Below are 19176 nucleotides of genomic sequence, written 5' to 3' on the forward strand. Positions count from 1 at the left end.
CAGCTTGACCAGCCTGGCCAAGCTGGGAGTCCAGCCAAAACCAGCTATATCCAGCTTAAACCAGGCTGGTCAAGCTGGTTTTAGCTGGATTTGGCTGGTCATTTTCCAGCCTGACCAGCTAAGACCAGGCTGGAAATGGCTGGAAACCAGCCTGGAAGTGGCCAAAACCCCTCTAAAACCAGCCTGGTCGACCAGCTAAAACCAGCCAACCAGCTTAGGCTGGTTTAAGCTGGATTTTTCAGCAGGGTTACCTTAGTATTTTGTAGTAAAAACGTCTAGATAATTAGCATACATTTAGTTACCTTTCCAAACAACCGTAGGTGAGCTTGTACTTAGCTGCTGTATTCATTTTGATTGATTGATTTTATTTGACAATTTTACCAAAAATATACAAACAAGTGCAGTTAGACTAATTCATACATATTTAAAAAACTGTCGTGGATAAAATACACAAAAAAGCCACAGGACGAGCAAATTATAAATGACATGAAATAAATTTTGATGTCAACAACTGCTCTAAACAGCCTTAAATATCCTAATTAAACCAAGCAATTCCTAAAACACAAAAATTGTACACATGGATGACACTTATTGTCTTCATGTTTTTTATTAGTACAGCTTACAACAACGTATGCATCTCAAAAGATATAAAACGGTTTAATTTACAGCTGCACTTTTTTTTTCTCCATACTTTTGCATCTTAAATCGCACAGGTACATAACGACAGACAAACAATATTGAACAAACAAAAATAATATAGTGTCGTGGTCCATATTGACTCAGTATGTGTATAGCGCAATACATTTTTAAAATGTCTGCAAGTCTCCTTTCACCACTCAATGGAATTACTGTTTTAGCATACAAGTTACTGACATCAAGAACATGAAAAAAGTAATTGCCAACAAAATGGCGGCACCTAATGAACAGTTCACTGAGGTTGATCTCCCTCTCATTTCTAGAAACCAGCTTACTTTCTTTTCTTTTTTTTTAAATCTGAGCAAACAAACAACTGGGCTGAACAGAGGATGGCATTCACCAAGTCAAAATACAAAGTCATTGAAAGAAAAGAGGGATAAAAACGTTTGCACGTCCCACGCTGTCTGGACTTGGAGCTTATTTAGACGTGAAAGATGTCAAAGATCTCTCTTGCTCTTCTACGGTCTCACAGAGACAGTTTACAGTGACACAGTTCTTTGTACATTTGTCTCCGTAGCTTGGGCATATCCTGTTGGCCGAAGCTGAAAGGCTGTTCCAGGGCCAGGCACTTACAGTACTGAAGGACAGCAATCAGAAGAGTGAACATGTGAGTAAAACACACTAGAGAAGGTTGTTATTATATACTTATTACATACTTACAGCACCAGTTCTATATGGGTCAGGGGTTTTCAATCGTTAAACAAACAGGATAGCTTTAATATTTTTTAATTAAGACACTTGAATTGTATATAAAATAGCTTGTGAAAATTTAATTCAATGCAGACAGCAATTATTTACAAAATCAATCATTCATTAAGACGACAAGATACAGAAACGCAGAAACAGAGCTGACTAATGAGGTAAAAAAAAGTGCAAACCTGAAGGACAAAAGCTCCACAATCACTGTCATTGTTCTGCCTTGCCACATTCTAGAAGATTCCAAAACACACAATAGTCAACAGCAACATACACAAACAGCTTTTCCTTTCTCTTTTACCTCACGTTTCCCTAATATATTCAGTAACACACACACACACACACACACACACAAATTCACCTTTCACCCTACCATTTTAAAAAAGCCTTTCCACCCTGTGTAAAAGTCCTTCTGTTCTCTCTTGATTGCCTCTGCTTGCAGGTATTTGGCAATATGCTGTAAAATAAAACACAAAAATACAGCTTATCAGCGCTGGGTCATGCTAAGCACAGATGCAGAGAATACAGCTAGTAAAATATCATTACAAATGATGCCTACTTTGGGACATCGGCGGTTTAGGGTCCTCTGGGAATCGAAGTATGTGACGCTACGCTGAGGAACATTCACACACACTAATGACCAGTGCACTTCCAGGTGAATAGGGATCAATAAGAACTTCTTCTGGAAAATATCAACCTACAGGGAGATTTTGAAGTGAAATAAACAAATGTACTACAGTAATTATGTTGTATACATATTATTCCTAGAGTAAGCCTTTCCCAGTTCATTTGCACTATAAACCAGTGTGTTCATGAAGGGGATATAAATTAAAAATAATAGTACATCAAGTGGCTTAATGTTGTTTTGTTCTGCTCATTTGTCTCCTCACATTTAAGTTTCACATTCCTAGACAGTTCCTACATTAAAAATGAGTTGGACACTTACATTATGGTAAATAGTTTATAATGCAGGAATTAACTCTGCAAAGAAGTATTGTTGCCAAATTATTGCTTAACAGTTAATCTGCTTAACCTAAAAGACCTAAAAATCTTGAAAGATCTAAAACCAAATTCCCAGTACTGACATTTTTTGTCCACCGTTTGACACCTTCGTATCCTTTTGTCCGAAGTTTGTCATAAAAGAAGCTGTTAAAAAAGTGGACCTGTAAATCAAAAAGTAAAAAGACAAAGGGAGAGAGAGAGAGACTGTTATATTAGTCCCTTGTTGGGCATACAATATCATATAATGCCATTGACATGCTTGACAGAGTAAAGGTGTGTGTGTGTGTGTGTCTGTGCATGTTTTGCCTACTTTTTCAGGGGCAGCATCCATGACCAAATCCCCATACATGTTCATGACCTGGGTGACGCAGAGAGTTACAGATGTAAGAGAGTGCAAGCTCAGCACAATCCCAATACTAGGGCCTCCCATTCATCAAATAAAAGAGTCATAACTGTGAATATCTTCTCTATACAGTGCAGACAAACAGATGTTAAAGACTGTGCCATCATAAAATGATTGTGAAAGTATTATTATAAAATTAATATACTACAAAGAAAGAGACATGTTAAAACAAAAATATTGGGTCAGATTCAATAATAACAACTAGTAATCCTAAATGTGAGGTTTTACATTTTTGTAGGTGAGTGCACACATATTAATTTAATGTAATATAGAGGAATCCATAATTAAACCGGCAAAAAAAAACCAGAAAGTGACAGTAAAGTGATTTGTAATGTTACATATAATATCTTTTCAAAATAAATGTTGACATTTTGAACATTCAATTTATTTTCAATGTATTTTCCACTGTTTTTAAGAATAAATGTTTCTTAAACACCAAGTCAGCTGCAATAGTGATGCAATATGTTAACAATTTCTCTGATATCTATATAGTAGGTCTGTGGATTCAGAAATTTTCATCTTTCCCATATTTAGCATTCTGAGCAAGCTTTGATGAGATCTCCATGCACAAACATTACCCAGAGTTCATGTCCTGCTGGTTCCATTTTCAAAATAAGAGTCCTACACACATAGCAGGTATAATGCAAGCTTAGATCAACTCAAAAATAAGGGGAAAATATCATTGTAATCTCACCAAAAATCATTGTGGCCAATCAAAAGCAGCCTGGGTGTGCATATTAATGATCCCATGTGCATTATAACAATTTTGTTCTGGTATGTTACACTCAGGATTTACTTGAGAACAAGGCTGACAGTATATCATTCCTTTTTATACTGAACTTGTGTTATTCAGCTATGCCTGGCTAAGATAGCCCAAATTTTCATTCTATGGCAACTTTAATAGTATCCAAGTAAAGAAAACCAATTTATAGACCCTATTCACAAGACTGTTGATGTGTTTAACAGTCATCAGCATTTTAACTCCTTGAAAGTTTTTAATATTTAAATTTAAAAAAACATGAACATTTATGTGTATTCATATATGTATTATATCATCTTTGCATCAAAATACAAAAAAAAAAATTAAATTACCGCTTGTGTGTGGCGCTTGAAATGCAGAGTGTATGGCCGGAGAGTAAATTTTAAATTATTCTCTCTTTTGGCTCACACTATTTTTTTCCCCTTTTCTGAAAGTCTTGATAACACTATTGAGGCGTTTTTCATTTATTATTTCAGCAAATAAGATAGTAAAAATGTATTTGTTGTACTCTCCCATTCACTGCGCTCAAAGTTTACCAAACTATGACGTCTTCTGCTGATGAGAAACCGGGAAATGTGAAAAGGGTCCATTGATCAATCACATATTCATACACAAATTCAAGTGTATACATGGTTAGCTAATGCGACCCAATGTTAATGTGTATTAATAAGTGCCCACCTGATCATTGAGCCAATTCTGGCCATAAAGTGTTGTCAGATCATCCATGACAAGTACATGACGCTTGTAATTTACACGAAACCCCCGCATCATTGCACTTCCAGACATCCGCTGGTAGGACTGCATTAAATGTTGCACCATTATCTTCCTGTAAACCAACAGAAATAAAAACAGACTCTTTGTAGTCAAGGCTTTATCTAGTTTGGCATTTTAAAAATTATAATTCCGTAAGCTGGTATGAGCCATGTGTCTGACCTGTGAGGACTTGAGAAGCTCTCAGTAAAAATCTCTTGAAGCTTCTCCACCACCTCATCCACATGAATGGGAATCAAACTGCCATACTGTTGGAGAAATTCATCCAGAATACCTGAGGAAGAGGAGGAGTGAGAAAGGAGCAACCCTTGGATGTGTGTTACTCTTTCATATTTTTGGAGAGATGATAAATTCTACCTTGTACACAAGAAATGTGTTCACTGCTGAGTTGATTCTGTAAGGAGGCCTTTTCCCGTTGAGATTGGACATTAGTAGGGGAGGCCCGTCCTTCCCGCTCCCCCAAGACTGCTCCATGGAGACCATCTCTACCCTTTAGGGCCCCATTTGTGCTACAGGAGTCTGAGAAATCAAAAGGGTAATTTTTTAACAGTACAGTACTGGGCACAGTAGCCACAAGTAGAACTGCTGTCCAAAGCCTTGCCAGTTTCTTTCAAGAATATAAGCATTACATTATTATTTAATTGTACAGTTTAATGACTTCTTGTAATCTAGCTTTGCTAAAGCAGATTCTGATACGATTTTTAATTTTTTTTAATCAATGATGAAATGATAAAGATATGCAATTATCAGTGAAAACTAAATTCAAATTATGAATCCATAATCACACTGACTTAATAATTTTTATGCCACTGTTTTTACAAATTCAATTTCACATTAAAATGCCTCATTATGGCATAAAAAAATGACTCTTTGCATAAAAGCATTTATTTTGAACTAATGGACATTCAGATGTGTTAAGTCATCGCTGAAAAAGTCTTGCTAAGTGTAAAAACACTTCATTTTTCATTATAAACAATAAAGGGCATTTACAGGGTTCATATGGCTGCTGGAAAACCCTGGAAAATGCTTGATTTTTAATATAGTGTTTTCAAGGTTAGGAAAGTGCTTGGGTTTTGAACAAAGTGCTTGAACCTGTTTGAATTTAAAATTGTAGGGCTCGAAATTGCGATTTTTTTGGTTGCATATGTGCCCGAAATTGATGTGAGCTCAAAATATATTTGGGAGCATTTGTGCGAGTGCATAAAATTGTTGCCTTGTGATCACTGCAAAATGTTCACCGCATGCGCGTTTTTAAGAGACATACACACAGAATGCATATTTGCACCTAAAAACGTCAAACAAATTGCTTAGGAATAGTTTAAAACAGACATGTCAACTTGCTACTACACCAAAATAAAGTCTGACTGTGTAAGCTTATTTTTTGAGATATCAACTTAGTTAGAAAGAGACCAAACTTAAAAAGATACTTCATCCAATAACTGAACTTTTTTTTTTATTTTTAATTTTTTTTTTACCATTTTTGGGTGAAGTATCCCAAATAATCCATGCCCCGAAGTATTCAACAATTTAAGTTGAAATATCATAATGTGTTTTTTAACATAGCAGAATGGATTTAAATGTGAAAAAGTACATACAGCATATATAAACATTATTTACTGTGGTTGGTAGGTGCTGGAAAATCATAAAAATGGAATTTGAAGTTGGAAAAGTTTTAAGAACCCTGCATTTACAATATACTTAAGAGATTCAGTGATTATAATGGGAGTGACTGTTCGAATAACCGTTTGGCTCAGTAAATGCTTCTACTTGACATGACGTTGACAACACACACCTGCTAAAGCGCTTAAGGACAGGTCAAAGCAGTTCACAGACTGCCAAAGATAAGATGCAAATGTGTTATGAATCAGCATAGATAACTCAGTTTCATTTCAGATTTAATTAATTCTTGTAGGAGAGAATGACTTTTTTTCTCATGCACTTTGATCTTTAAAATGTTGCTGATGTTGTAGATTTACAAACAAATATACTTTACACCTTATTTGAAAACTAATATTTGAAATAAAAGAGATACTTTAATGAGACTTTGAGAGTTCACCCAAAACCCAATATTCTGTCATCATTTACTCACCCACTTGTTCCAAACCTTTGACTTACTTTCTACTCTTCAACACAAAAGAATACATTTTGTAGAAAGAAAGCTGGAACGCTGTGACAATTGACTTCCATAGTATTTGTTTTTATACTGTGGAGTCATGTTAGATTTTCAGCTTTCTTCAGAATAGCTTTGTAGTGTTCAACAGACTAAAGAAACTTAAAAGGATTAGGAACCACTTGAGTGAGTGTAAACCAAGTAAATTAACATTTTTGAGTGTACTATCTCTGTAAGGTGCGTTCATCTAATTTCAGCAAAATTATACATGCAAAAAAAGAAAAATGATCATCCTCAGTAAAAAGGTTGCACGGTTTACCAGTACCATGGTAATATCGCGATACAATGGCTCCAAAATACTGGCGATGTCTAGTTAGTAAATTACGTCATTAACGGTCTATCTACAATAGATAATGTTACATGTGGAAAAGTCACTAAAATGCTCACATGATTGTGCAGCAATAGACCATTGTATTTTAATAGTCTGTGGAGCTCTTTAAGGTTGCAAAACTGTAGAATTTGCGCCTTTTATAGATTTATTTCTGTTCTCGTCAATATGATTTAGTAGCTACAACAATTGCGACAATCTCTTAAAAAGAACGACTCTCAAAGTGACATTTTGACTTACTTTGGGTTGTTACCTGACAGGACTGGAAGAAAAACAATAGATGAAAAACCCAAAATAGCAATAGGAAACATTGAAACAATTGTTGATCACTTCATATAGCCTAACTTGTTGGAAGTTTTTTTTTTTGTAACAAATTTGATTTGGTATAATTTGTATCTTTATTTAAATGTATTTTGTTGGTCAGCTATCTACAAAATGAACAAAAAGAATGAATACATTTTAGGTGAAGTGATGTGCACATAATACTTTTCAATAATAAGTTGAATTATGAAATAAATTCAAGTAGGCCTATTATAACTTTTAATACAATATTTCTGACAATTTTCTCTATAATTTGAGTTACATTATCGCCATTTTACTTGTTATTGTGATACTTCAGCTGGTATAGTATCGTAAGATTAATGGTATCGCGACAACCTCACTCAGTAGCGTAGGTCATATCTGTAAAGTCAAATTAACAACATTTTTTGTTTTTGCTTTCATAAACTCCAAACTAAAATACACACTGGAATGACGTGATTTCTCTCATTGATACTTAGCCATAAATACACATATTATCTGCTGTTAATTCTTACCAGATATCTCTGTTCCCTGCAAACGGCCTTCTGGGTCCCCATTTAACAACGAACGTCCCGGCGGCCTCTGGAAATGTTGACTGCCAAAGTAACGACGTCTGTGACATCTGCGAACCCTCCTGTATCCCATAGTTCCCGCCCATTTGGCTCGTTGGCGCCAAGTTCTCCAGTGCTGGGCCAGACGAAAACGAATGCTCAGGTACCTTCGGCCCCGATTTGGCAACCGAGCTAGCCTTCTCACTTTGAGCAGTCTGGGTCTCCTCTGCGCCATGCAGTGGGTAAAGTCATCAGTAACCCTGACATCCATTTCTGCCACCTGCGAATGCTCCGGTGTTCCCCAATCCTTGTCATCCCCTTGATCTTGAAGATGAAAAATGCCTTGATCCTCCAGATCTTCTCCACTCTCCATCTCCACATCATCCTCTTCTTCTTCCTCCTCCTCCTCTTCCTCGTCCTCCACCTCGGGGACTGTGTAGTCTGCACCCCACATTCTGACGTCTTCCTCTCTGCGCCCCAGTTTAAAATGGGCTGGGCTCGGGGCATGTTGAGCCATGGCTGGGTTCATTAAATGACCCCCTCCAATGGCACCCCCACCCCCGGCGCCCTCCTGCCCAGCAGTCAGCGTCAGCTCATTAGACCAGTGTGTTTGAGCCAGGCTGCTGCCACTGTCTCTCATGATCCAGGAGCACCCTACAACCTGCGCCAGCCTGCCTCCTTCACTAATGCATGAAGAAGAAAATTTAAAAACCATGTCAGTGTCATCTCTTAACTTGTCAAAGATGCCAAAGAAAAACCTTTAAAGTATCAAACAGCGAAGTGAGAAATCTAGCTATTCTTCTTGAAAACACTCTTACTTAAGCTATAAACCGTTACTTTTATCAGCTATGGGCGCTCTTTTTTTATCACTATGCCCAACCTTGAACTTCCTGTTTGTTTTCCCGCAGTAAGCCATTTTGAGTGTGGCAACACCTGTTAGTCTAATCTCTAAAAACAGCCTGGTTCAAGAAGTAAAATCAAATGAAGCAAAATAATTATAACAGCATACCTAGATGCACCACATGAATGAATAATACTGCTTATTACAGACAAGGCAATAAACACATTGCTGAAAACATTTCATGTCTCAGTTGTAAATGTTGGAGTCTACCAGACCAAAAGAATGATTCAGTGTTTCATTTTTATCAGGAGAAGCTGAAGGCCATGTAAACTAAAAGGGTAACTTAATAACAACATTGCGGAGGTGCAAGATTGACCGAACTAACTCTCAGAGGTTTCATTCATATTAAGGCTGCACGATATTGGACAAATCTAACATTGCAATGTTTGTTATTCTGCCATATATATTGTGATATGAATACAGTTTCACTAAATGTGTTGAATAACTATTTAGAAAGAATTTATCATTTTAGAATGATTGGGATGATTCTGTAGGGGAGTGCATATGCATAAAATACAAGAAACAATCTACAAGCGTAGATAAATTTAATGAAGAAAAAGATACAAATGAAATCATCAGCGTTTTATTGTTTTTCGAGAATAATACTAGATAATGTTCGATTTATAAACACTTTATTAGAATTTATTGTTATTAATTTGTTTTTTCAAAACCCTCACACAGTCGCAGGCCTCAAAAAACACTTCCTAAATGATCATTTATAATCCAGACTTAACATTGCGAATACTCGTAATGTGACTATTGCAAATGATCACATTGCAATATCAATGCTGAAACAATATTTTGTGCAGCCCTAATTCATATCATTGTGCAGGCTTATCTACAAATATAAACTATTTATCTAATAAAAACATACAATAAAAGCAGAGAAGTGACAGAAGAGCAAATGCAAAAATGCAAGCAAATCCAGTGATGGAATATATAAATTAAGGCTGCACGTTATTGGAAAAATCATTGCAATTTTTTTTTTTTTTTTTTGAGATATATAATGAGATATGAAGATAATTTCACCAGATGACTGAATATCTCATTTTGGAAAGAATCTATAATGTTAGATCAATTGGGATGATTCTGCAGTGGGAGTGCATCTCCATAAAATCTAATAAACAATATATAAATTTCTCAACACTTTTCCATTGTGGTCTGTGCTATTTGCAGTGCATTTCTGTATTTGCATGTGTTGCGAGTATAATAATTTTCTTGTTTAATCAATAATTGATGAATTAATGTTTACTATTTGCATCTCCATAAAATCTAATAGACAATCTATAAACTTTTTGAGGTCCCCAACACATTTTCATTGTGGTCTGTGCTATTTGCAGTGCATTTCTGCAGTTGCACATGTTGTGAGTATTTTCATGCATAACAATCTATAAATACAATTAAAAAAAAGATACAACAAAAATGAAGTGTTTACCATTTTCTGAGGTGACTTAAGTACAGTAACTGAATGATAAAAATAATATAATAAAATTGTCCTGTTAGCCCTTTTCACATAGCGAATTTGGATGTGTGAATGCTCTTTTCCGGAAAAATTCCGTAACGTCCTCGCCTGTGTGAACATCGCTTTTTTGAATATACCGGTAAAGTAGTTCCGGAAATTTTCCGGATATTTACCGGTATCACTGTGTGAAAGGGGCTAATGTCACAAATAGTTTGCTTTTAAAGTCATTATACAATTCCAGGCATCAAAATCTCATGCAAATGATAGTACAAGTATTGCAAATTATAACATTGCGATAATACACAATTTAAAAAAATAATACAAATATAACATTATAAAAACTACATCAGCATATTGACTGAAGTATCAGCAGCTAAAATGCTGAAATTGAAATCAATTTGGTATCTGCCCATTTTAAGCTTTTTAACAGCTTTTTGCTGATTGGAATTAATGCAAAAAGTGCAATAAACAACAACCAAAACTAAAAACAGCCAAACATGAACAAACTGCTCGCTAAAACTGAATTTTCATCAATTTTCGTATTTTGGCTAAACCTTGAATAGACAAACAATTAACTGGCCTATATGAATTGCTTACCAAAACACCAGTAACAAGAGGCATTAAAGTTCACACTTATTTCCTGTGGGCTTATTAAATTAAAATAAAAACTCATATTGATATAAGAATCGTTTTATATTATATTAGGGGCCTTTTTAAAGGATATTTATATATCTTTGCTAACACATGAATATCTAAATAATCTGTTCTGCATTTTCTGATGTGCAACCATGTTCAGTATTTTTTTATCTAAAGTTATTCAAAAGTAATGAAATCAACGTTTGCTAACTAGCACTGGGGGTCTCTGAATATGAAAAGGCTAAAAATCCAATGGGGAAACTGGGCAGCGACTGAAGTCTCAAATGAGGGGAAAAAGAGTAGCACATTGTATCGATCTGACATTGTATCGTTATTCTTCAGTGCGGCAATACATAAAACGAACCATTATTTATCTGTAGTTTGCTCAAGCAGATGTCAGTGCTTACAGATGGAGAGAGAGACTGCTGAAGCTGCGGACATAAACTCGTGCACGACGCGCTTTGTTCTGCTTTTAACTTGAATTATGGTAAAGGGCTGCACTGGGAAACGCTTTGTTTTTTGTAACTAAAATACCAGAGGCTGATATTTGGCTACATTTATATAGTACCTTTTTAAGGGGGGCTTTTTAATAAAACTGAGCTCAACTGGCATTGGTCAAATAACACATCATTCCAGCGGGCAAATCAAGCACCGATCATCACACATAAACACTGCTCGGCCTCCGGTGTCGCGATGCAGAAAATGTGGGGTGTCGGCACCAACGATTACTCACCGTTTAACCGTATGCTCTCGCCAAAAGCTCAGGCGTTGTCCGCCAAGGCAAAAAGCGGATAACTAAGCTTTTCGAGGACAGAAAATGAAAGAGAAAATAAAGGCTAATTTAAATCTTGGCTCATTCAATGAGAGCTGGCGCTTCTTTACAGCGAAAACACTCTTCTTCCGCCGCGTCTCTATGACGTCACGTTGGTGTTGGTGATGGGCAGGAACAGAATACACAAAATTCCTAATGTACAATAAAATCCGTGAAGTCTTATAAACTAATTCATAGGTGCTATCCTACAAAGGTTTTTTTTTTTGTTTTTAACAAAGGTAGGCTATATTTCTGGATTTTGATGTAAATTGCTCCTGTGATCACCAAACTAAATGTCTCACTTTTTTGGAATTGTGAGTAAACTAAACATGATTGGAAAATGTATAAGGTATATTTAGTGGTATAATTCCTGCTGTTGTGTTAAAATATGATAATGTTATTTTAGGATATAACCATCAGAATGAACATCCAGATGTTTATTTATTTAATCTTATTATATTTTTGGGCAAATATTTTACACGCAAGTGTAAATTTTGTAAGCGTAAACCTTTCTTTCAGATTTTTCTTGAAGATCTAAATCTTTAGATGTCTTTGATTTCTGAATCTACTAACAATACAATATAAGTTTAATGGACTAAGAAGATTAATTCAGCTTAAAAATGCAATACATTTTTTTTACAGTGTACATAATCTCTTATTGGTCTGGGTTAATCAGAGGTTTAAATTGGAAAAAGGTTGGGTCGTTGCCTAACAATTTTTTTTTATTACAAACAAATTTAAAGAGGTCTCATTTAAAACATATTCTGTTTAAGTTAGACAGGACATAGATCAAAACTGTTCATTTTGTTTGCACAGACAGAAACTCTGCCGCATATTTGTTGGAATGGTCAATTGTCAGATAATATGGTATGAGATTTCCAAATTCAGAAAAGACTTATTGCCAAATGTCCGTGAATCTCTGCATGTTATTTTGAATTTTGAACTGTAACAAAAATAGACAAGGAGGCTTATGTTATTAAACTTTTAATAATATCTACAAAGTACCATATTCAGAGAAGCAAATTTAATAACCAAAAACCTTTTTATCTTGCTATATTAAAAGCATTAGAACATAACACCAACAACATAAAGCAAAGCACTAATGAAAAGTCAATAAAACCATTTTTTTTTACTTGAAACCTTCAAGATCCTTTAATCCCACAAGGCCCTTACGCTTTCTTATTATGCATACTTACACATACAATTGTTTGACTTATTTATATTTTGAATTTGTACACCCCTGACCCTTTTCTTTTCTTTCTTTTTGTATTGTTCTGTACTTTGTTCTTTAAGCATTAATAAAAAAGGAATCCTTTGATGTACTCTAGCTCTACTTTATTGTCTACTATAAATTCTGCCCTTATTCTAACAGTAACACTCGCTTATCTGCTCTCTATTCTTTTGTCGTTAAATATTTATATAAAAAGTACTTTTGACCTAAACAATTTAATTTCTATTTCCATATTTCCGCAAACTCTCTCTATATATACACAAAAATATTTTATTTGTGTTGCAACTAGGAATTCTTATTATTTACATGTTTTTGTTGTATTGTTCTCAATTGTAAATCACTGTGGGTAAAAGTGTATGCCAAATAATAAAAAAAGATCAATGAAAATGTAGAATGGTCTACCGGGGGTGTCCAAACTCGTTCCTGGAGGGCCGTGTCCTGCTGATTTTAGCTCCCACTTGCCTTTACACACCTGCAAGAGCGTTTCTAGATAGCCTAGTAAGAGCCTGATTAGCTAGCCCAGGTGTGTCTGGTTGGGGTTGGAACTAAACTTTGCAGGACACCGGCCCTCCGGGACCAAGTTTGAGCACTCCTGGTTTTTACATTTAAAGAGTAGTTGGAAGGAATTAATAGAAAGGTAATACTTTTATGCATATTGACACACAAAGCACACTGTTTCTTCATTGTGATGATTAAATTATTTGACTTTTTCATTCTAGACTAGTCATAATCAGTCTTTTGGCTTACCAAGTTGGCTTTTTTTGTACTTATTTTGTAGCTACTAAAGATTGATCTAAAATTGAAACCGGTGGCATAGTGGGTAGCATGATCACCTCACAGAAAGAAGGTCACTGGTTCAAGCCTATGCACTATAGGTGAATTGGGTAAGCTAAATTGACCGTAGTGTATGTGTGTGAATGAGTGTGTATAGATGTTTCCCAGTGATAAGTTGCAGCTGGAAGAACATCTGCTGCATAAAACATATGCTGGATAAGTTGGCGGTCATTCCGCTGTGGCGACGCCAAATTAATAAAGTGATTAGGCCAAAAAGAAAATGAATTGAATCCTCCAAAACATGTTATGGGGGCTTGTGAAAATGTATTATTAATGGGATGGAGCAACTCTCAATTTGCAATTCCAGTACCGCTATTTTTGACAGTAACTACTAATGCACTGTAGTTCTTAGGGCTCTGCAATAATTTGAAATTGAATCGTAATCGCGATTTGAAACGTTGCGATTAGCTAATTGCAAGTGGCAGTGATATGGAATATATATGTATTTAATTTACACTGCCCAGAGCAAATGCGTGACTGCTGTCTGTGTGATAGTCTTACTAGCCAATTCAGTGAGCACACTTATATTCCTCCCAATCAAATCTTTTTAATCTGCCTCGTATCAGCCATGTTAGTTTGCTTTGAGTGTTCTGCATTTTTATGATTTTGTTTTGTTTGTATAATAACCTACATTGTCTCCCTAATTTGACTTAACAGAAAGGTAAGGTCCTTTCATGTGCTCTAGAGAAAGTAAAATTTCTGAATATTTAAAAGCACATTTGAATAAATGTAGAACTAAGTTAATATCTTTTTAGTTGCTTTTTTAACCTACACTCACTGCATTTTAGCAGCGAGAAGCTACGATACAGATTATTGAGCTGAATCTGGACTACAAAATTAAATCGCAAATCAAATTACAATCACAATATCTGTCAAAAAAATTGCAATTATTTTCCCCAAATCACACAGCCCTAGTTATGAACTATGACAAACTAATAATAATTTACAATCAGCAATAATAAACTACATGTCCCTTTTAAAATGAAATGATTGTAATTGAGAAAACATGATAAGAACAATAAGACAAATATCAGGCTGTTAAAGACAACATATTTCTATTGAAAGCAATCAATATTTTAATAATGTGAAGTCAGTTGTCATAAAATTGGGGATTCATGACATGTTTCAGAGGTGTGCTTATAAACAAAGATTTCCAAGAGCAATGAGAATGAAGTATGAAAATGGTTTATTTGATATTTTTAAAAGAAAAATATTTAAAAAGTTTACTTAATAAAAATTTTACTATTGCTAAAATTAGTGGTACATACATACATAGAAGTGTTTACCATAGTCATACTACAGTTGAATATATTTCAGACAAATATGATCAGTAACCCTCTTGTTATTAGCCAAACACACTGCATCTCTGTCCAGAGTCCCCAGTCTGCTCGAAGAACATGAAGTCCTGCAGGACACAGGGCATTAAATACATGAATAGCCAAATAGATTGGGAAATGAATGACTGTGTGGTATCTTACTATAAGGAAACACGCTCCCAGCAGAACTGCTTTCATCTTCACATCCAAGTCTATGGGAAAGTTGATGCCAAAATTATCGGAGTCAGTGAGCGACTCTTTGATCAGGCCGGCCCACTGTTTACTGATTCGACCAACAGGATTCCCGTCTTTACCCAATACCTGTATTAAACACAGAACATTTTATTTGTGACAAAATCATCATCCAACAGACACAACTAGAAATATTTCATTTAATTTATTTACATGTAAAGCAAAAATAAATAAATAGAAATAGTTGATTGCTGTGCAAATGGCTCAAGGTAGGAGAGCAGAAATTAAAATATAAATAACAAATCTTTAATATTAATAAATAATTTAAAAAGACCAAGTATTAAAAAAAAAAAAAAAAAATATATATATATATATATATATATATATTAGATATAGAAATTTCCTTAGATTTAGTTGTGAGCTTATCAGGAGAATTGCAAAAATTAATGTCTCATGTATAAAAACGTTTATATTAAGAATATTGTTATTAATAGCAAAAAACAAACAAACGAAAACCTGATAACAGTACACAGGAAGGAAGAAGGTTCTCCAAAGGTAGCTCGTTGGTTCCAAAAATGAAACAGGTCTATATAATGATTGCATGTCTACAATTAAAAACTGATATATTTTTTTAAGAGGTGGAAAAGTATCGTAAGATATTTAGATGTTTACACTTAAGAGTTTTTTTTAACTTATCAATGTAACTTGTTTGTGTAATTTGATGTGCAAATGATGTTTCTTCTGAAAATATGTTATAATGGCAAAATGTTATTTTATTATTATTTCCGTATTGTTTAATTATTGTTTCCCCTTTTATTTCATCGGTTTAAAAAAAAAAAGTTTTCAAAATCCGATATAAAAAGTTTCAAAATAATAAAAAGACCAAGCATCATAGAATGAGTTAAAAGCAAGATGATAATCAGACATGATCACACATGAATACATACATCAAAATCCACATCACCACAGCAGCTGACGGCACACAGCGGCCCCTCGATGGTCAACATCTTTGTTTTGGACATGTCATACAGCGAGAACATGGGCTTGAACATGTGCCAGTCTTGCTTGATATAGCCAATCGGATTCCCCGGTGGCGCCTGTACCTCCAACTTTTGTCAATATCCAGACAGAAAAAGGAATCAGGGTTATATTAATACGTTTACTGTTTAGAGTATTTACCGCAAATCTTTTAATCTTCAAATATTTCAAAACGGATCACAAAACCATGTTTTATGTTGTCCGAGGTATAGACCATTTTGATATATGTAAACAAAAACATTTCTAAAGCTTCTGAGAATCCAAAAAGAGCCACATATTGATGATGTGTGATGACTGCTTTAACATTAAGTTATAATTGAATTGCCTTGTTAGTTATGAAATAGTTTAATAACAAGCAGGAAATGTTCATGAGCCAGTGACATGACCACATTGAAATGGTTTATATTTGTGGCAATAGCCAAAATTAGACCGAATCAGTTAAGTCAAAATGTTATAATTTTATAATATATAAATTATAATTATTATATTTTTATTTTATAGATGTTTCCTGGATATATTTAGTAAATTCCCTTCAGTAATGATATTACCTTCTGTAAATGCATGAAAACGTAATTATGTATTAGTAATATGCATTAAAAGAAATGGAATTTGTAGTTTTTATAGCGATTTTCTCAATATTTCTTAACCTTCACATTCCAGATTTTAAGCGGCTAGTTGTATCTTAGCTATTGTCCAATACTAACAAAGCATACATCAATGAAAAGCTTATTTATTTGACTTTCACGAGTTATACATCTCATTTTCCAAACACTTAGTCTTATGGCTGGTTTTGTGGTGCATGGTCACAAATATCTTGTTAAAATATTTTGTCTCTCCAAAGGCCAGAAAACAGCAAGTTTCACGATGAGTTGTTACCTCTTGAAGACAGCAGGGGAAACAGCAGGACGTGCAGCGGTAAGGCCTGCTCAGGTGAATCACTTCCTGCTCAAAATTATCTCTGATCTCGATTTCAAAACTCCTGAGAGGGCCGCAGATATTTCGAGTGCAGCAGTCAGTGTTTTCTTTAGCGTGGAAGATCTTCTGGCCCATGCTGTTCTTAATTTCATATTGGTTATTTGTTTCAAAGCCAATAATGGCTGGAAAAGAAGAGAATTGTTTTTTTAGTAAAACAAAGAGTGCCCAAGACAGAGATATATTCCAGATTGACAATGCAAAGATTCACTGGCTCAAAATCCTGATATTTTCCTATAAATTGAGCATCAGCTGATCTGAACCCCACTGAACGCGTTTGAGATTTGCTTGAGTTGGCTTTATAGAGTGGTCAAAAAGTCAACATAGTTAGTTTCTATTATAATATGCATATTTCATTGCATTTTTTTGACAACCATATGCAATCCCTCAAAGCTTATTTCTATTAAGAACTGCATTAATTTTGCACCGAGATCTGGTTCCCACAAACAGACAGTTTAAAATCACTATGTAAAGCACATAATTGTATGCGAAAGGTAAATTTAATCTATGACTTATGTAAAGGCACATGAATATGGACTTATTATTGCCCATATTTTAATCATAGATATGTCATAAGAGCAACACTATCAATGCCATTAAAATTACACGTATCTAACTAATGATTAACCTGAATAAGCTAATTAAATACAATCTGTTACGTATTATAAAAACTGCAACACTTTAGTTACACTTACACATACAACGCTCAGCATATACAAGTACACCCCTCACAAATCTCTTTTAAATTCATATTTTTAATAAGAAGCCATTCAATATTATATTTGAGCATATTCATTAGATTGGTCAGTACTGAAGCCAAACCTGGAGCTTATTTAAGAAAAATAATTTATGATAACGATTCAAAAACTAGTACACTCAAGTTTGTCAAAAAAAAAATTTAAATAAAAACTTTTAAAAAAAGAGGAAAAATCAAGAAGCAAAAAAATATAGATTTAGTTGAAATTTTATAGTTGCAATTTATTTTGCAACATTTTGCTTGAAGTTAATTGTATTATCTTTCAATTTCTAAAAATGTTTGGTGATTAAATTATTATTTTAATAAATATCTGTTTTGTTTAAATGCACCAAAATACATTGCCTATATTCACTGAGAAATGGATAAAAATATTCATTTTCAAAATGGATTGTACTTAGTTATGCTGAGCACTGTATATGTGCCAATTCTAAAACATGATCATCTTTCTCCAAGGGTGTAATTTTGTCTTTTTACATAAATAATAGCTGTAGTTTCTACTCAACGAATCCATAATCAACTAATGTATACAAAATATTTGATATTCAATATGCCGAAGATCACTGTTTTCCAGACACAAATTTAAAGATTCACAAAACTTATGATGCATTTACACTCACAAATGCTTATAAATTAAATTATAGACTTTGCTTCATAACACCCAGCTAAATTATGATTAAAAACAAAACCGTACCTTCAAGAAGTTCAATCTTTTGATGGACTAATATCTGGTCAATCTGTAAGCATTTATACATACATTTATCCATCATGAAATACATTTTACTGTAGTTTTCATCCAATTTAAATTAATTACTTCTAAATGACAATCTGACCTGTGTAAGGTACTCCAAACCTGGTGGGACAGCTGCTGGGCTTAAATAAGGCTGCTCCATGTTAAAGAAAATGGGTTCTATGGGTAAACAATAATGTAATTGTCCTCACATGTAAAACAAACTCACGGTACTTCTAAACCTGATGTAAAATGTCAGGAAATTAGATTTAATTGCTTCCATCATATAGAGCAACATTTTCCCTTTCATAAGCTTTTCATTTGAGACCATGTAATTACCTTCAAGCACAGACTGTTCAACATACTACCATAAACATGGAAAAAATTGCTTTACAAAATTTGCATTAACTTGCAAATTTTGCAGCTGTGAACCATTATGTAAATTAAACAATGAAAAAATCACATACTGAAAAAAAAGATGTTTACCACAGTAAAACCAAATTTAAGTTTTAAATTGTAAACGCACTTACCTCACGTTAAGTAGCTGATGATTACAAATAACAGCAATCACAACAGGCGAGCTTTAGAGTGATGCACCTGCACTGAAGCATGTGACTGGAGG

The 19176-nt window shown here is 34.4% G+C and overlaps 2 protein-coding genes and 1 long non-coding RNA gene across 6 annotated transcripts in view; 1 reads left to right on the forward strand and 2 right to left on the reverse strand.

Annotated features, from left to right (window-relative positions):
- The window catches only part of LOC141385809 (uncharacterized), a 37338-nt gene extending 19381 nt beyond the window's left edge, over positions 1-17957 (forward strand). The window contains exons 3-4 of one of the 3 annotated variants that reach the window (XR_012406848.1): positions 1214-1303; positions 16940-17957. This is a non-coding gene — a long non-coding RNA (uncharacterized lncRNA). Of the gene's footprint in view, positions 1-1213; positions 1304-1834; positions 2240-16939 lie in introns of those variants that run through there. The other 2 variants (XR_012406847.1, XR_012406846.1) reach the window with 2 other exon arrangements.
- On the reverse strand, positions 589-11571 carry senp3a (SUMO specific peptidase 3a). Of its 2 annotated transcripts, none has more exons than XR_012406030.1 (11): positions 11410-11561; positions 7642-8360; positions 4686-4847; positions 4491-4602; positions 4236-4383; positions 2705-2752; positions 2478-2555; positions 1952-2089; positions 1754-1849; positions 1575-1625; positions 589-1273 (listed from the first exon to the last, which is right to left on the reverse strand). XR_012406030.1 is itself a non-coding variant. In NM_001105114.1 (11 exons), the coding sequence occupies exons 2-11, from the start codon at positions 8315-8317 to the stop codon at positions 1163-1165; spliced, it is 1608 nt and encodes a 535-aa protein (NP_001098584.1). In that variant the 5' UTR covers positions 8318-8360; positions 11410-11571; the 3' UTR covers positions 589-1162. The 2 variants fall into 2 exon arrangements, 1 of the variants encoding a protein (NP_001098584.1); NM_001105114.1 differs by having other exon boundaries at positions 1766-1849; positions 11410-11571.
- On the reverse strand, positions 14898-19164 carry plscr3a (phospholipid scramblase 3a). Its single transcript, NM_001105113.1, has 7 exons — positions 19085-19164; positions 18658-18734; positions 18519-18561; positions 16975-17195; positions 16008-16169; positions 15031-15189; positions 14898-14957 (listed from the first exon to the last, which is right to left on the reverse strand). Exons 2-7 carry the CDS (start codon positions 18715-18717, stop codon positions 14898-14900), a joined length of 705 nt encoding a protein of 234 aa, NP_001098583.1. The 5' UTR covers positions 18718-18734; positions 19085-19164.
- Positions 19165-19176: the final 12 nt, after the last annotated feature.

This window comes from Danio rerio, chromosome 5 (assembly GCF_049306965.1).
Source record: "Danio rerio strain Tuebingen ecotype United States chromosome 5, GRCz12tu, whole genome shotgun sequence".
In the NCBI taxonomy this organism is placed as follows: domain Eukaryota; kingdom Metazoa; phylum Chordata; class Actinopteri; order Cypriniformes; family Danionidae; genus Danio; species Danio rerio.

Coding starts and splice junctions, on each gene's coding strand:
- plscr3a (NM_001105113.1), bottom strand. CDS start 18,717: ATGGAGCAGCCTTATTTAAGCCCAGCAGCTGTCCCACCAGGTTTGGAG. Junction 18,562..18,657: donor GTTTGGAGTACCTTACACAG/GTCAGATTGTCA, acceptor AAATGCTTACAG/ATTGACCAGATATTAGTCCA. Junction 14,958..15,030: donor TGGGAGCGTGTTTCCTTATA/GTAAGATACCAC, acceptor TGTGTCCTGCAG/GACTTCATGTTCTTCGAGCA.
- senp3a (NM_001105114.1), bottom strand. CDS start 8,317: ATGAGAGACAGTGGCAGCAGCCTGGCTCAAACACACTGGTCTAATGAG. Junction 4,384..4,490: donor AGCTTCTCAAGTCCTCACAG/GTCAGACACATG, acceptor GTTGGTTTACAG/GAAGATAATGGTGCAACATT. Junction 2,090..2,477: donor TCAAACGGTGGACAAAAAAT/GTCAGTACTGGG, acceptor ATCTCCCTGTAG/GTTGATATTTTCCAGAAGAA.